The sequence below is a fragment of the Esox lucius genome, chromosome 2, assembly GCF_011004845.1.
Source record: "Esox lucius isolate fEsoLuc1 chromosome 2, fEsoLuc1.pri, whole genome shotgun sequence".
NCBI classification, from domain to species: Eukaryota; Metazoa; Chordata; class Actinopteri; order Esociformes; family Esocidae; genus Esox; species Esox lucius.
This window is the reverse complement of record NC_047570.1, coordinates 39,707,791-39,724,314: the sequence shown is the minus strand read 5'-3', so window position 1 is coordinate 39,724,314 and position 16,524 is coordinate 39,707,791. Positions and strand designations below refer to the sequence as shown.

Below are 16,524 nucleotides of genomic sequence, written 5' to 3'. Positions count from 1 at the left end.
AGTGTGGCCCACCGGAAGAAATTTGAGTAACACCATTTAAACAGCGTGTGTTTTAGCGGATTCTTTATACATTGCCACCAACTCCGATGACTGTTTGAAGACAAGTATCATCTTAGTTTTGGATGCGTTCATACCTGTTATCGCAATGACTGAAGCGTTGTTTCAGGCGCCTAAGCGGCGGGCCAGGGTGTATGAGTTGTATGACGCCCCGTTTCCCGTACCGCTGACTGCGGAGGATGGGAGGCTGCAGCGCACCCTTATCTACAGAGCAGAGATAGTCAACCAGCACGTCGTTGTCAGGGACCCTGAACACGTCCAAGCACTCTACAACAAGGTTTGTAGAAATATCAAACCCATGTTCAGTTACATACAGCGCTTAACATTAACTTTGTGGCTCACCAGCCATTGTGGCTAGTGGTTTTCCAAAGTTACTAATCACTCAGCATTTTCACTAGCCACCATTTTGTTGTTGGGAAATTATGTTTTATTTGTTTATCAGTGGTACATCGTAGCCTGTCTAGTTCACACTGTTGGTCACTGACATGCAAGGCAATAGGCCTAACACAAATGGACCAGAATCAAACACTGTATGTAGGTAGTGCTCATGGGAGTTGTAGGGAAGTAGGTCGTAATGTCACTCTCATTGCAATAAAAAAAAAAGATATATATATATATATATGTGTGTGTATATATACTTTATTTAATATGTGGCTACACACTTGAAAAAGCCTTGTCCCGCCTTGTGTTAAATCTGCCCTGTTGTCCATGTCCACGTGAGCAGCTAATGCAGGCTGCAATGACCTCCCTAATATCAACCAAAATCTATAAGCAATATATTTATTCTTAACATAGATCTATAAGCATGTTATTTAAAACTCATCAGCTATATAGCAGCCAATATTATTGTTTATTTTCGTTATGTTATATTCTTTTTAATATAGACTTGCATATAAACGAAACAGCTGTATATATTACAGCCATGTCACATCATTGTTTGCTCCCTCCTTGCCTTGACGCCACATCGTTAATGTCCTTCTCTCGACCTCCTTCATCTGTACTTGGCTCTGCTGCTGTCGCTGAACCAAAGTCTTTTTCACGTTCATATATTTATATTCTTTGTGACTTAAATATGTTAATTGTATATATTTTCACTGTATATTGCATATATAGCCCAATGTTTTTGGTGAAAGTACACACCGTAATCTGATTATCTTTTCACCAGTCATCTTAATTTGTCTCTCAATCTCTCTTTAAATAAATCTGTAATTGTAGGCTATACTAGAAGTCACCAGAAAAGTTTTAAACTGTATGCGGCTTGGATGTAGTTTGAGGTTATTTTTTATTGAAATATTCTGACATGCTTGGGTGTCAAAGAAAACTAAGATCCACTTGTATTTCTGACGTTACTCACCTGTATGAAAGGTTGCCAGATTTCATTGACAGAATTCTCCTGCACAAAATCATGTTTTACCATGCCAACACTCCGAGGCAGTGCGAGATTTTGATTTGAGTTTTGAAAACTGGGAAAAACCCTTATAGATATAGAATGCCACCCACCAAAGTGGCTAGTAAGAGTGACAGCGTTACCCGCAACATCTGAATTCCACCCGCATTTGGCGGTTGGACGGCTGCCCATGTCAAGCCCTTGATACATATAATCAGATATTCACTATTGAGTGGAGCCTACTAGCACAGAACAATGACCCAGCTTGCTCACCGTCCGCATGTGTAGAAATATAAAGCGTTTCTCGTCGTTACCAAATATACTGGTGAAGAGGAAACCCGGGAGTATGCAGTGAGAGAACGTGGACCTGCATTGAACTGGGCCTGCATCGAACTGGGACAAAAATCTGCACATTTTTCTAATAAATTAAAAGTATCATTTATCTATTTAATTCCAAATTTAGTTTCTACAGGGCTGTACAGATATACTCGCATGTGCATTTTAAAATAGACGTGCGCGATAAACCTTAAGATTTCAAAAATCACATTAACAATCCACACCAGTATCAGAGAATGCAAGCTTCCAACTACTGTTTAATCAAGGCGTCATTGAAACTATCCTACCCATGTCTAGCCACTACTGGCTAAATATCTGGTAAATTGATTGTCAGCATGTTGCTTATGCTTCCCTTGTCTATGGTTTGATAATCACCTGCTAAGCACAATATAGATCTCTTGGTTGTATAAACAGCCACAGCAGGCTACACAGTCCTCTTTGCTGGTAGCAGTGAAAGGGCCGGATTTGCAATTAATGGACATTTACGAAGAAATAAATGGTTTTCCAGACCTAAATCTTATTCTGATATTATTGAATCATTGAAAGGTATATTGATTGATAATGTAGTGCTGTACTTTTTCTGGTACAATAAAGACCTGGGTAAAAGTTGCAGAGGAGATAAGAATACCTTATTGAAAGCTATAAAAGAGTTGTTGCATAAATTTGTTGCATTTTGTAAAGTGAAAAGGTTGAAGATCCTTGCAAAGATATTTTTTATAAGGTATGTTTATAGCTCCCTGTTATTGTCCATATTGCTGTGGTTATTTGTCAGCACTAGAGACCATTAAAACTGCACCATAACAATGTATTACTGTTCCTTAATGCATTTCTTTGTGCCTAGATTATTCAATTTACCATCATAGAGCCCTGTGTTCCCCAAACTATTATCTACTACCAGGGAATAGACTGTTTCAAAACTTATCTTAAAACATACTTACATTTTTTTATATACTGTTATAGTTTTTATGTATTTCTTTGGTTGAAACAAATAGACCTGAACAGGAGTAGTAGTGGTGTGGTGACCCACTCAGTCAGAAAATTTGCTAATTTAAAGGAAGATTTAATATATTTATGGAATTAATGTTACCTACAAAAGAGGATTTGGCCACAAAATGCTACATGAATTTAGACTGTCGAGTGCCATCTAAAGGCATTTCAAAGTGCAGAAAACGGCGAGATAAGCAAATGGCATATAACTGGATAACTCTAGCTTCTCTAGTCTCTTCCATCCAATAAACTCTGTTGTGTTGATGTTGTCTTATAGTTCTTTAGCCAAGTTTAGCAGGTCTACTTCACTGCTTTCTGCATATGAGCGCTTGCTTTTTTCTCTTTTATGAGAACAACACCCACTCTTTCGCACATTATGTACAGTAGTTGCGCACATGTGGTATCAGTAGTTTAAAAAAAACATGTTTCTGTAAACTGAATACTATTCGAACAATAACACATACTATTTGAATAACAAAATCATGTTCAATGCACATCCCTAGCAGAAACTTGTCCAATATCTGCATTGGGGGATGACTCCTTCACTAGTTTCCCTAATGCGAACCACATTACATTGCTATTTCTGAATGCTAGTAGGTGAGCTGCTAATAGGTGGCCTATGTACTTATTGCCCTCTAGTTGTCTTATCAGATGTTTTAAAGAGCAGGCAGGATAATACCAGTGAAAGCTTTTTGGATCAGATATGCACAAAGCAAATTAGCAATAACGCAATATCACAGATTGTTATTTTCATTATTGATTTATTTCAAGAACGCCATAACAATATTTTTTGAATTATCGCCCAGCCCTACCATGGAGCTACTGGTCTGCCACTACTTGTAAAATGCACTAAAAGTAAACTACATTTGCTGAGTATTTAGTTCAGTGTTTAATAACGTGTTGATGTTGACTGTGTGATGTTACTGTCTAGGGTTACTTTGGTAAAGGCATCTTATCAAGAAGCAGGCCAGACCACAGTGTCTCACACATGTGGGAGAGTGAGTATCCAGCTGTTTCTCTCTTGGCCTGTCTGTCGGAATGTTTTTGTAAACCTGTCCCATTTTAACCTTTTCTCTTTGTCTCTGTAGAGTTTGGTGAACAGGTTTTACCTGTCATCTCCCTGTCCAAGTAAGTAGCTTCTGCTGATAGAGCTGAACTGGATCGTTCCACCAGATCAGTAGAATGTTCTCTGGGTATTGATTTTAACACCGCAATAGTAGTTATTGACTAGCTCTACACTCTCCCAGGCATAGATGGAAATCCTGGGGGGGACTGATTTGTCCCCCCCCCAATATATAAATGTATAAATAACTATGTAATTTCAATAATAGTAATAAGATGCAATGAAAGCAGTTGTGCTGATTATAGACACTTAATAGCGTGTTACACCATTAAGTTTCAAAAGATTGCAACCCCCCGCCCTTTGCCTCACAGTGGTTTGATCCACTGCCCCCCTCCAGTCCTCGGCAGTGGTTCATCGTTCAGGTACAGTGCATGTGTGGGAATCTGACAGTCTTTCGTTGGTGGCTGACTTTCAGTAAGTAGTTCAAACAAAGGATATGTTAGGCAATTCTTTACTTCTACCACTCAGTACATTAAAACATATTTCTAAGCCTTCATTTTCGCTGTATTGAATTACAGGTCACACTTTGTTAGCTAGCTACAGTAACATCACCAGTGTTTGCAGCTGTTTGAATTTGAGTCAATAAGAGAGGCTTGTAATATAATGTATGTAGATTACCTTAGCTGGGAAGGTGGCAGTGTTTGTGTCCACCATCTGAAAAGCACTCAATGCATGTAGCTAATGTGAGGTTAATCCAGTCAGTTTGTTTTATGTTGGGAGGGTTAACACAGAAGAGCAGAATATGCAGAGCTACAGTAGCACGCAAACCGATGGAGCAAACTAAAACAGTATTACAGCACTACTTTTGGTGTCCCCCTCAAGAATTGCTCTTGAGAAAATGTTATGTAATTGTCCCCTCTAAAGTTGATATCAGATTTTCGCCTTTGCTGCCAGGTACCAGAAGCATATGAGCTGGGCACGGGATGTTCTTCTAGCTCAGGGATTGGAGGAAGAGGTTGTCCGTCAGACCCTGAAATGGTTTTCTCAGCCAATTGAGATGGATCTCAGGGAGAAGAATGGACACAATGTCTTTCCATCCAGCCCACAAAGGAGAGAGGACACAGGGTCAGATAAAGCCCAGGACCAAGTGTCAAAGCAGGCACAGATCGATGAGGGCAAGGCTACCTCGAGGCCCGGAAACCAGGAGAGTGACCATCCTCAGGCTAAGAGACCTCGAAGGCAGGGAGATAGTCAATTTGACCCTCTGGCTAAGTTGTACTCCCAGGAGCCCCGGCTGGTGCACAAGGCAGCACTGGCTAAGGTCCGGTGTTCCAGACATGATGACTGGCTAGTTGACTGTGGATGCAGGCTGGATGACAGCATAGTGGAGACCCTACAGATAGACAGCCAGTCAGACCGACCGGGGACAGGCCGACCGGGGACAGATGTGGAGCATGAGTATGTACTGGTGATGGAGGAGGATGAAGAAAACCGTGTTATCAAGGTAACAGTGTAATCATCTAAAGGACCAATCATTTCACAGATGTTATCCTGACATTGTGACCCCAACTGAATTTGAGTCAATAATTTGAACCCATGATGGATTGGTTGATATATTTCTACTTAGTTCTGACCTGTACATAGTACACATGATAGAAGTAATGTGTTATAAAGTTGAAGCGTCTGGTGGAGGACTACCATTGTGGCGTTTCCACTGCATGGTACCGGTTCGACTCTAGTCGCTTCACCTCGACTCCACTCACTTTGGGAGCTTTTCCACCGCTTAGTACCAGCACGACTTGGCTCTACACTCCTCGCCTCGGTTCATTTTCCATTGCAGATAGTACCCTGTTTGAGAAACAGTGAAAATATAAGAATAGACTTTTCGCCCTGCAGTATAAAACCGGTAGTAGACTACTGTACACAAGGCAGCGTTTATACCGGTAGTAGCCTACTGTACACAAGACTGTGTTTATACTGGTAGTAGCCTACTGTACACAAGGCAGCGTTTATACCGGTAGTAGCCTACTGTACACAAGGCAGCATTTATACCGGTAGTAGCCTACTGTACACAAGGCAGCGTTTATACCGGTAGTAGCCTACTGTACACAAGGCAGCGTTTATACTGGTAGTAGCCTACTGTACACAAGGCAGCGTTTATACCGGTAGTAGCCTACTGTACACAAGGCAGCGTTTATACTGGTAGTAGCCTACTGTACACAAGGCAGCGTTTATACTGGTAGTAGCCTACTGTACACAAGGCAGCGTTTATACTGGTAGTAGCCTACTGTACACAAGGCAGCGTTTATACTGGTAGTAGCCTACTGTACACAAGGCAGCGTTTATACTGGTAGTAGCCTACTGTACACAAGGCAGAGTTTATACTGGTAGTAGCCTACTGGTAGTAGCGAGGAACACGCGGGAGCAGTATCTTAATACATTGCAGACTGCAAAAATTGTTAGAAAGCTTTGTAGGCTGCTTCGGTTTGGCTTGATATTACTACTTTGACCAGTGCAATGTATGGCAGATGGCCTATAGAACCCTATATAAACCCTGGAGGACTTATGAGCCTTTTGTAGGCTTCAAAAATGCACGTCTTTGTGGGTCTCTCACGTCAGTGCAGGTCCAAACCGAGAGGAATATACGATCACTTAAATTATGAGTCTGGCCCTATGCACTGACACTGAAATTAACCCATTTCAATGCAAGGATTCCTGGGACAGACTGGCAAAGATGCGCCGTTCTCTTCTCATAAAACCATTCTCTGACACTGGACGGCTAACAGCAGAACAGCTTGTTTTGCTTTGCTGCACGCTTTGAGTCACTCTTGTCCAATCAGAAGTCTTCTGTGTTTCCACCTCACCTTTTGGTATCACCTCAGCTTGCTTGGAACCTTGACGGAGCAGGTACTAAACATAAGTATCTGGTACCAGGTACTATCCTAACATTTAGCCAGTGGAAACGCAAAAAAGGCGAGACGTGTAGAGCAGAGTCGAGCTGGTACCATGCACTGGAAAGGCGCCACATGTCCCTTGCTCTTATGGCAATAATAAAACGTAGTGTGATTTGCGATCAGGTTTCTGACGAATGGGTTTGATGTGTGTCCCAGCCGGCCAGATCAGAACCTGGGACCAAGGTGACGGGCAGGAAGGTGTGTCGAGTGAACCCCTTCAGACTGCTGGAGTATCTACAGCTGACTCTTGAGGAGGTGGGATCGCTCTCTACTCTATTATGTCTTGTTCTTGTCTTCTTTTTTGTTCTATTCTCTGATCTGTTTTTTATTTTTTCTCTCTCGTTGCTGTTTAGAATTGTCATTTAGCAGATGCTCTCAGCCAGAGTGACTTTTGTTTGTTCATACACCGATCAGCCATAACATTATGACCACCTGCCTAATATTGTGTAGGTCCCCCTTTTGCCGCCAAAACAGCCCTGACCCGTCGAGGCATGGACTCCACTAGACCTCTGAAGGTGTGCTGTGGTATCTGGCACCAAGACATTCGCAGCAGATCCTTTAAGTGCTGTAAGTTGCCAGGTGGGGCCCCCATGAATTCGACCTGTTTGTCCAGCACATCCCACAGATGCTCGATTGGATTTAAATTTGGGGAATTTGGAAGCCAAGTCAACTCGTTGTTGTGTTCCTTAAACCATTCCTGAACACATTATCCTGCTGAAAGATGCCATCAGGGAATACCGTTGCCATGAAAGGGTGCACATGGTTTGCAACAATGCTTAGGTAGGTGGTATGTGTCAAAGTAACATCCACATGAATGGCAGGACCCAAGGTTTCCCAGCAGAACATTGCCCAAAGCATCACACTGCTTCTGCCGGGTTGCCTCCTTCCCATAGTGCATCCTGGTGCCACGTGTTCTCTAGGTAAGCGCCGCGCACACACACCCGGCCTTCCATGTGATGTAAAAGGAAATGTGATTCATCAGACCATGTAACTTTCTTCCACTGCTCTGTGGTCCAGTTCTGATGCTCACGTGCCAATTGTAGGTGTTTTCGGCAGTGGACAGGGGTCAGCATGGGCACCCTGACTGGTCTGCGGCTACGCAGCCCCATACGAAACAAACTGCAATGCACTGTGTGTTCTGACACCTTTTTATCAGTACCAGCATTAACTTTTTCATCAATTTGAGCTACAGTGGCTCATCTGTTGGATCGGACCACACTAGCCGGCCTTCGCTCCCCACGTGCATCAGTGAGCCTTGGCCACCCATGACCCTGTCACCGGTTCACTCCTTTTCCTTTTTTTGGACCACTTGGTAGGTACTGACCATTGCAGATCGGGAACACCCCACAAAGGCTGCAGTTTTGGAGATGCTGTGACCCAGTCATCTAGCCATCACAATTTGGCCCTTGTCAAAGTCTATCAGATCCTTACTCTTGCCCATTTTTCCTGGTTCTAACACGTCAACTTTGAGGACGGAATGTTCACTTGCTGCCTAATATATCCCACCCACTGACCGGTGCCATGATAACGAGATTATCAGTGTTATTCACTTCACCTGTCAGTGGTCATAATGTTATGGCTGATGGGTGTACATTTATTGAATTTTATGAAGCCAGGTGCAGCATCCACACAAATCACAAGTAAGAACATTCTACTCAATTAGTTATGGCCATAAGTTAGTTTTGGAAAGAAGACAATACTAGTAATAAACATGGCCAGCGTTAGTTCAAGGCAACTGAGGGATTTAGGAGTTTTCTATTGAACTTGATTTTTTTGTCCTAGGCTTGACTTAATCCATGTCTGCGAAAAACGTCCCTTATAGTACTATTTCAATAGTTACGGTTTCTGATGTTTTCTGAATTAGCATTCTGCTATTCTAGCCTCAAAGGAATAACAGCATTTCTTTTGTCTATTCTCTCTTTTTTTGTCTTTCCTCTCCTCTCTGTCCTCTAATGTAATTTGGCTGTTATAGAGGGAACTAATAACTCCTTAATGAGTGATTATCATTGATCTGATGAGGAGGAACTGTGATGGAAGCCAACTTAACATCAGACTCGTCTGCGGACATGTTGCCATGCCAACTTACACATCTATCCAGGATCTAGAAGCCAAAGTAATTCTTCTTCCCAAGAATATCAAGAGCACATCTGACCAATCTGCCTATTACTAGTTCCTTCAATGTAAAGGGCCCACAAGTTCATAGCAGGACACACGTACTGTCTACATTCCTCTGTCTATATTTAGGAAACATTAAGCCATGGATAAATTTTTAAACCACTTTTCAAAACATGATGTATTGTCCAAGTAAATGCTTTGATTTCTGGTCAAACAGATGGTACAAGGAGTCTCAGACAACATCTTTCATGTTGTGCAGAGTTTGGTTGCTCTATATACTCCTCTTAGAGGTTAATTCCATTCTCTACTCCACCTAGATGTTACGTACATCCTCTCTTTGATACATTGTTGGCTTTTTAGGTGCTAGTGGTTTCTGTTTGCTCTCAATAGCCCAGTTCATCTGTAAAAATTTTATCTTTATTCACTTCTAGGCTTGTAGGCATGTGTTTTTTTAATGCCCTCATCATCCAGGAACTGCATACGCATTCTGACCACATGAGGCTGGGCATTTCCTGCACCAGTGTACGGTCTGACGATGGGTCTGATAATTTCTTTGTGGTACCTAACAGCAGTCAGGGTACCGTTAGCTAGCACGTGGAGGTCTGTGCGACATTCCAAGAGTAAGCCTCCCCAGACCATCACTGACCCACTGCCAAATCGGTCATGCTGGATGATGTTGCAGGCAGCATAACATTCACCACGGTGTCTCCAGACTCTTTCATGTCTGTCACATGTACTCAGTGTGAACCTGCTGTCATCTGTGAAGAGAACAGGGCACCAATGGCGGACCTGACAATTCTGGTATTCTCTGGCGAATGCTGATCGAGTTGCACAGTGTTGGTCTGTGAACACTGGTCCCACTAGAGGACATTGGACCCTCATGCCCTCCTCATGGAGTCTGTTTCTGACAGTTTGGTTGCACTCCAGTAGCCCGCTGGAGGTAATTTTGTAGGGCTCTGGCAGTGCTCCTCCTGTTCCTCCTCGCACAAAGGAGCAGATACTGGTCCTGCTGCTGGATTGATGCCCTTCTACGGCCCTGTCCAGCTCTACTCTTGTAACGGCCAGTATCTCCTGGTGTCTCCTCCAGGCTCTTGAGACTGTACTGGGAGACACAGCAAACCTTCTTGCGACAGCAAGATGTGCAATCCTGGAGGAGCTGGACTACCTGTGCAACCAGATTGAGCTGCAGGTACTGCCTCGTGCTACCAGTAGTGACAAGGACACTAGCAAACACAAAACTACAGAAGAATCAGTCAGGAAGGATAAGGAGAGAGCAATTATCTGTGGCCACCACCTGCTAAACCATCCCTTTTAGGGGGTTGTCTTGCTGTTGCCTCTCCAGTGCACCTGTTGTCACCGGTGACATTGATTCACGATTGTTCTGCTTCCTAACTGGATAGATTGATGTCACTGAAGTTTAACTGAGTTGGTGTTATACTGTGATGATTACATGTTCCCTTAATGTTTTTGATCAATGTATGTTAAGTTCTCTATAAAAAGGTGAGTTTTATTATGTTTTTTGTAGATGATTCTCTGCAATCATAGCCTCAGGGGGAAGCGGGTTGTACCATTAAGATGTCCGGACAGAGAAGAGTTTTGACTACATGGATCTGGGACTGCCCAGAAGGGGCAGGACATCCAAGAGCCCAGAATAGTCTCAACTAATAGTGAATTTCAGTTTTATTCAAAAATAATCTTTCAAATATTTAATTTTCTTTTTTCAGGCATTCTTCTTGGTCTATGCATTGGGGTGCCTTTCAGTTTACTACAATGAGGTGGGAAGCTACAGTCTTGTCCATGTACTATAATTCTGAACTTGTGTTATTGCTGTTATTATCCTGCTTATTGTGACTTTCTGTTTAGGAGCCATTGTCAGTGATTCAGTTATGGGAGATGTTCCGGTCAATCCAGCCCCACTTTGATACCTCTTACATTGCCTACCATTTCTTCCGCAGCCGAGGGTGGGTACCCAAGCCTGGGGTGAAGTACGGGACGGACCTTTGTGAGTTACTAATGACTTAATCGATTGAATGGATCACAGTACATCTGGCTTCAGTATTGATTAGCTCAGTGCTACAGTAGACCAGCGTTCAGCATTGATTAGCTCAATACTACAGTAGACCAGCGTTCAGCATTGATTAGCTCAATACTACAGTACACCAGTCTTCTGCATTGATTAGCTCAATACTACAGTAAACCAGTCTTCAGCATTGATTAGCTCAATACTACAGTACACCAGTCTTCAGCATTGATTAGCTCAATACTACAGTACACCAGTCTTCAGCATTGATTAGCTCAACACTAGAGTAGACCAGCCTTCAGCACTGATTTGCTCAATGCTAGATCAGACTGTTTCTTGCTGCTCATCAGGTAAACCAGATCTTTGCTGTGCTTCCCCAGCACCTGATCTTTGCCGTGCTTCCCCAGCACCTGATCTTTGCCGTGCTTCCCCAGCACCAGATCTTTGCCGTGCTTCCCCAGCACCAGATCTTTTCCGTGCTTCCCCAGCTCCAGATCTTTGCCGTGCTTCCCCAGCTCAGTCACTTGGTTCACAAAAAGTTGGGGTCTTGTTTCACTGTGGAGATTGTTGGCTGTGATAGTCAAGACCCTCAGATCTAGTATAACAGTCTTGATCATATGATTCTGTTGATCTCATTGGCTTTATCTAATAGACCTGTTTTTCTTCATGCAGTGCTTTACCGAAAAGGACCACCTTTCTACCATGCCAGGTTTGTATGAATTGCCATGTTTTTGTCTGCCATAGAAACTCTTGAGCGAGTTAGAGTTAGGCTGCCTAATAACATAAGTGACAAATTGCATTAAAATAAAAGTATTACTCTGTCATAAACTTGAGCTATGTATTTATTGAAATGGCGTTATCAATTTTGTGTCAGTACTGTGACCAGTTGCCTAGTTGGCTAGACCCAGCTATTCCAGTTGAAAGTTGGCTGTAGTGCTAACATATATAGACGAGAGCTGAACAATCAAGTGAATGGTATATTTTATTTTCATGTCCACCAGCTTTGCCTAATTTCATTTGACTCAGTAGAAATGTAGCATAACAAGCTACTGCTTTGATAACCAGTAGCCCTCCTTGGTGGTTCTTTGGGCTGTCAGCTGTCTGTCTAACTTGCAAAATGACTGAGTTTTTTAAGATGTGACATGATGCCAGGTAGCAAGCAAGTTCTTTGTTAATGTTAAAATGTGCCTATTAAAAAAATCATAATTCTAGCTATGTGCCAAATGATCACATCCCTTACTGCCAGTTTATCTCGACAGTAATGACTTGCTTCATTATTGTCACTCTCAATGTGTAGTCTTTTGGGCTTACTGTATGGGAAGGCTACTCTGGATATGCATTGACAGCTAAACCGGTATGTACAATACCCTCCACTAATATTGGCACCCTTGGTAAATATGAGCAAAATGGGCTGTGAAAATCAAATCTTTGCTTTTCATCATTGGTCTGTAATTCTAAATAATCACAAAAATCTTACCTTTAATAAAAGTAAAACAATTCAAAGATAGTTTTTTTACTACAATTATTGGCACCCCTTCATTTAATGCTTTGTGCAATCTCCCTTTGCCAAGATAAAAGCTCTGTGTTCTCCTATAATGCGTAATGAGGTTGGAGAATCTTTCCAAAATCCGAGGTCCACACTTGTGGACTCTCTTCTGTTCATCCGACAGGTTTTCTATGAGGATTTTGTTCTGGGGACTGGGATGGCCGTGGTAAAAACATGATTCTGTGTTCAGTGAAAGATTTTTGTGGTCTGCTTTGGATCATTGTCCTGCTGGAAGATCCAACCACAGCCCAGTTTAAGCTTCCTGGCAGAGGCAGTCAGGTTCATGAAACCATGTATCCTAAGAAGTTGTCCAGGGCCTTTGAAAGAAAAGCAGCCCCACAACATCAAGGATCTACCACCACACTTCAAATTGGGGATGAGGTGCATTTCTGCATGGCCATCTTTCTGTCTTCGACAAACCCACATCTGGTATTTGTTTCTATTTTGGTCTGACCTGACCCGGTCCCATTGGACGTTCCAGAAACATTTGGCAAATTGTAGGCGGTTGAGTTTGTTGTTTGATGATGGCAATGGCTTTTTTATGGCAACCTCGCCAAAAACAACCTGGGGTTATGTAGGTGGCGTCTCATTATAGTTTTGGAGACTTTCTGACCTCAATACTCAACGTCTGCAATTCTCTAGCTGTGATCCTTGGAAATTCTTTGGCCACTCGAACCCTCCTGACTGTGCGTGGGGTTGATATAGACACATCTTCCAGGGCGATTGTTAACATCTCCAGTTGCTTTAAACTTCTTCATTATTGTTCTGATTGTTGAAATGGCCATTTTCAGACAGCGCTATTTTCTTAATGCCAATTCCTGATTTGGCAGCTCATCAACCTTTTGTCACACATCATTATTGTATTCTGGGGTCTTTCCCATAGTGATGATTGACTATGGGAATTTGGCCTGTGTGTCACCATACCAAAGTCATGGCTAACAATTAAGTGTTCCTAATCATTCAAATCAAATATGAATGGGTGCCAATAAATGTTTTGGATATTATTATTTTTTATTTCTCATGTATTTATTTCTTATCATTTTGCTTCAGTTTAAGGTTCGATGCTTGTGAATATTTTGAATGAAAGACCTAGAGGATTAAAAGCAAAAATACAATTTCACAGCTTATTTTGCTCATATTTACCAAGGGTTACAATATTAGTAAAGGACACTGTGTGTATATGTAGCTTAGTGTGTATGACCTTTGTCCTGATGTCCCTTTAGTTACTCGGTGGTGGTTGAGAGGGTAGATCAGGGGCTTAGAGGAGAAGCTCTACGTCCCTTCAGCTGGAGGACCCTGGCAGCGCTCAGCAGAATCACTGGCAATGTCTCCAAGGTAACACTCCAGACTCCCTGGGTACAGTCTTCCATATAATTATAGTGTCATATCTAATTAAATCACATTTTAATAGTAGGGTTTGTGTTCACATCTACAACCCAGTTTCCATAAACCTTGGTACACTGTGTAAAATGCACACAAAAAAAACAGAATGCCATGATGTGAAAAATAATGTCTTTCTTTATTTAATTGAAAATAGTACAAAGACAACATATCAAGTGTTGAAACTGAGAAATGTTATTGTGTTTGGAAAAATACATGCCCATTTTGAATTTGATGCCAGCAACACACTTCAAAATAGTTGGGACAGGGGCATGTTTACCACTGTGTTGCATCACTTTTAACAACACTCTGTAAGCATTGCTGTAGTTTTGGAAGTGAAATTCTTGCTTGATATAGGACTTCAGCTGCTCAACAGTTCGTGGTCTACTTTGCAGTATTTGTCATTTCATAATGCACCAAATGTTTTCAATATGGGACAGTCTGGACTGTTGTCAGTCAACCTAATTAGTTGTGAGATGTTCCTCCAGGTGAATTTTTTCCAGTTTTTTTGTTGCCCCTGTCCCAAGGTTTTTGAAACGTGTTGCCAGGATCAAATTCAAAGTGGGCATATATTTTTCAAGAAACAATAAAATGTCTCAGTATCAACATTTGATATGTTGTCTTTGTACCATTTTTTGTTGAATATAGGGTTTAAATGATTTGCACATCATTGCATTCTGTTTTTCTTTACATTTTACACAGGGTCCCAACTTTTTTGGAAATGGGTTGTATTTCATGGAGTTATCTTTGCATTGTTATGTCAATGAGGTGTCCATTTCAGTTTCCATGTTTGTTCAGAGGTTGAATGAACATACTGTGATATTTTGCAGGAGCTGATGCTGTGTTATGTTATCTACCCATCAGAGATGGAGGAACACATCTCCTCTCCACACTGTCTCAGCAGGGTCACGGTTCAGGTATGCTAAAACCATGCTCTAGACCTTAAAGGAGTACCTAACCCTTAACCCTGTCCATCACCTTTAACCCAAAATACGACCTAACCTCCTAACCCTGAAGCCTACAGACTAGCTACTGCCTGGAAGCCTACAGACTAGCTACTGCCTGGAAGCCTACAGACTAGCTACTGCCTGTAACCCTACAGACTAGCTACTGCCTGTAACCCTACAGACTAGCTACTGCCTGTAACCCTACAGACTAGCTACTGCCTGTAACCCTACAGACTAGCTACTGCCTGTAACCCTACAGACTAGCTATCGCCTGTAACCCTACAGACTAGCTATCCCCTGTAACCCTAAGGACTGTCTGTCCCCTGTTCTACTTTAGGAGATCATTTTAAGCAGATGGATATCCTCCCAGGAACGAACAGAGATGGATGACATTTGAAATCTTTGTGTTTCTGCATTGTACATGTTGGAGAATTATGATCCAACCTAATATGTCAAAATATCAATAAACGTGCTTTAAACAGAACTGATGCCATTTGTAAAGTCTTTAAAGAAGGCTGGATCCTCCCAAGTTGCACTCTGACTCTGTAATAATGTGGACCTGTTTAGGTGCTCCTGATTTTAATTCTAGCCATTTTACGTGAAGATAAGGCTTTTTTTGCACGAGGAAGTTGCATTTCTGTTTATTTTAATTGCATAAATGGGTTTAAAGTAATTGTTGTGTGATTTGTTAAATACGGCTTCCTTTATCAATGAATGTGGTTGGTATTTAGCTCTGATATGTCACCAAGCTGTTCGGTTATCTATACTGCTCACACAAACAGGAAGTATTTGCCAATACATAGGTACTTGGAGGAGAGAATCCTCCAACAAGCAAATACAATTGATCTTGCACGCATCTCACCACAAGGAATCGATAGAGTGTGATGAGACAAACTAGCCTGTCGAGCATTTAATGTTTCCACCCCAGTCTGGTCTGAGTCAAAGTGCAATGCTTTCTGCGGGAGTACCAGTCTCTGTCAGTATGCCGCAACCAGGATTTCAACTAGCCACAATGACAGCTGTGCTGCTAGGCTCAAAACTATTAAATTACACTAATGGAATCATTTAGCAATAAAAAAAGTGTTAAACAAATCAAAATGCATGAATATTTTTTTATTCTTCTAAGTAGCCACACTTTTGACACACTTTGGACAGTTTTGCCCACTTTTGGCATTCTCTCGACCAGGTAGTCTCCTGGATTAGTTTCCAGCAGTTTTGAAGGAGTTTCCAAATATGCTGAAGACATGTTGGTAGCTTTTCCTTCACTCTGCTGTCCAACTAATTAAAAACTATCTCAATTGGTTTGAGGTCAGATGATTGTGGAGGCCAGGTCATCTGATGCAGCACTCCATCACTGTCCTTGGTCAAATAGCCTTTGCACACCCTGGAGTTGTTTTGTGTCATTGTCCTGTTCAAAAACTGAAATGATAGTCCCATTAAGAGCAAACCAGAGGGGATGGCGTATCATTGCAGAATACTGTGGTAGCCATGCTGGTTGAGTGTGCCTTGAGTTCTAAATAAATCAGTGTTACCAGCAAAATACCCACATACCGTCACACCACCTCCTCCATACCGTCACACCACCTCCATACCGTCACACCACCTCCACCATACCGTCACCACCTCCACCATACCGTCACACCACCTCCACCATAACGTCACACCACCTCCTCCATACCGTCACACCACCTCCTCCATACCGTCACACCACGTCCTCCATACCGTCACACCA

The 16,524-nt window shown here is 42.2% G+C and overlaps 1 protein-coding gene across 2 annotated transcripts; it reads left to right on the top strand.

Moving 5' to 3' along the window:
- tsen2 (TSEN2 tRNA splicing endonuclease subunit) lies at positions 1-15,276 on the top strand. 2 transcript variants are annotated; one of them, XM_020051719.2, is made up of 12 exons: positions 1-334; positions 3,699-3,765; positions 3,856-3,895; positions 4,785-5,334; positions 6,941-7,039; positions 10,624-10,674; positions 10,763-10,770; positions 10,855-10,901; positions 11,592-11,628; positions 13,689-13,800; positions 14,676-14,762; positions 15,130-15,276. In XM_020051719.2, the coding sequence occupies exons 1-12, from the start codon at positions 146-148 to the stop codon at positions 15,187-15,189; spliced, it is 1,347 nt and encodes a 448-aa protein (XP_019907278.2). In that variant the 5' UTR covers positions 1-145; the 3' UTR covers positions 15,190-15,276. The 2 variants fall into 2 exon arrangements, with proteins under 2 accessions (XP_019907278.2, XP_010872622.2); XM_010874320.4 differs by having other exon boundaries at positions 10,763-10,901.
- The last annotated feature ends 1,248 nt before the right edge of the window (positions 15,277-16,524 follow it).

Excerpts from the sequence above, each read along its gene's own strand:
- tsen2 (XM_010874320.4), top strand. The coding sequence starts at position 146 with ATGACTGAAGCGTTGTTTCAGGCGCCTAAGCGGCGGGCCAGGGTGTAT. Across the intron at positions 10,902-11,591 it reads GAAGTACGGGACGGACCTTT|TGCTTTACCGAAAAGGACCA; the intron begins GTGAGTTACTAA and ends TTCTTCATGCAG. Across the intron at positions 14,763-15,129 it reads TCAGCAGGGTCACGGTTCAG|GAGATCATTTTAAGCAGATG; the intron begins GTATGCTAAAAC and ends GTTCTACTTTAG.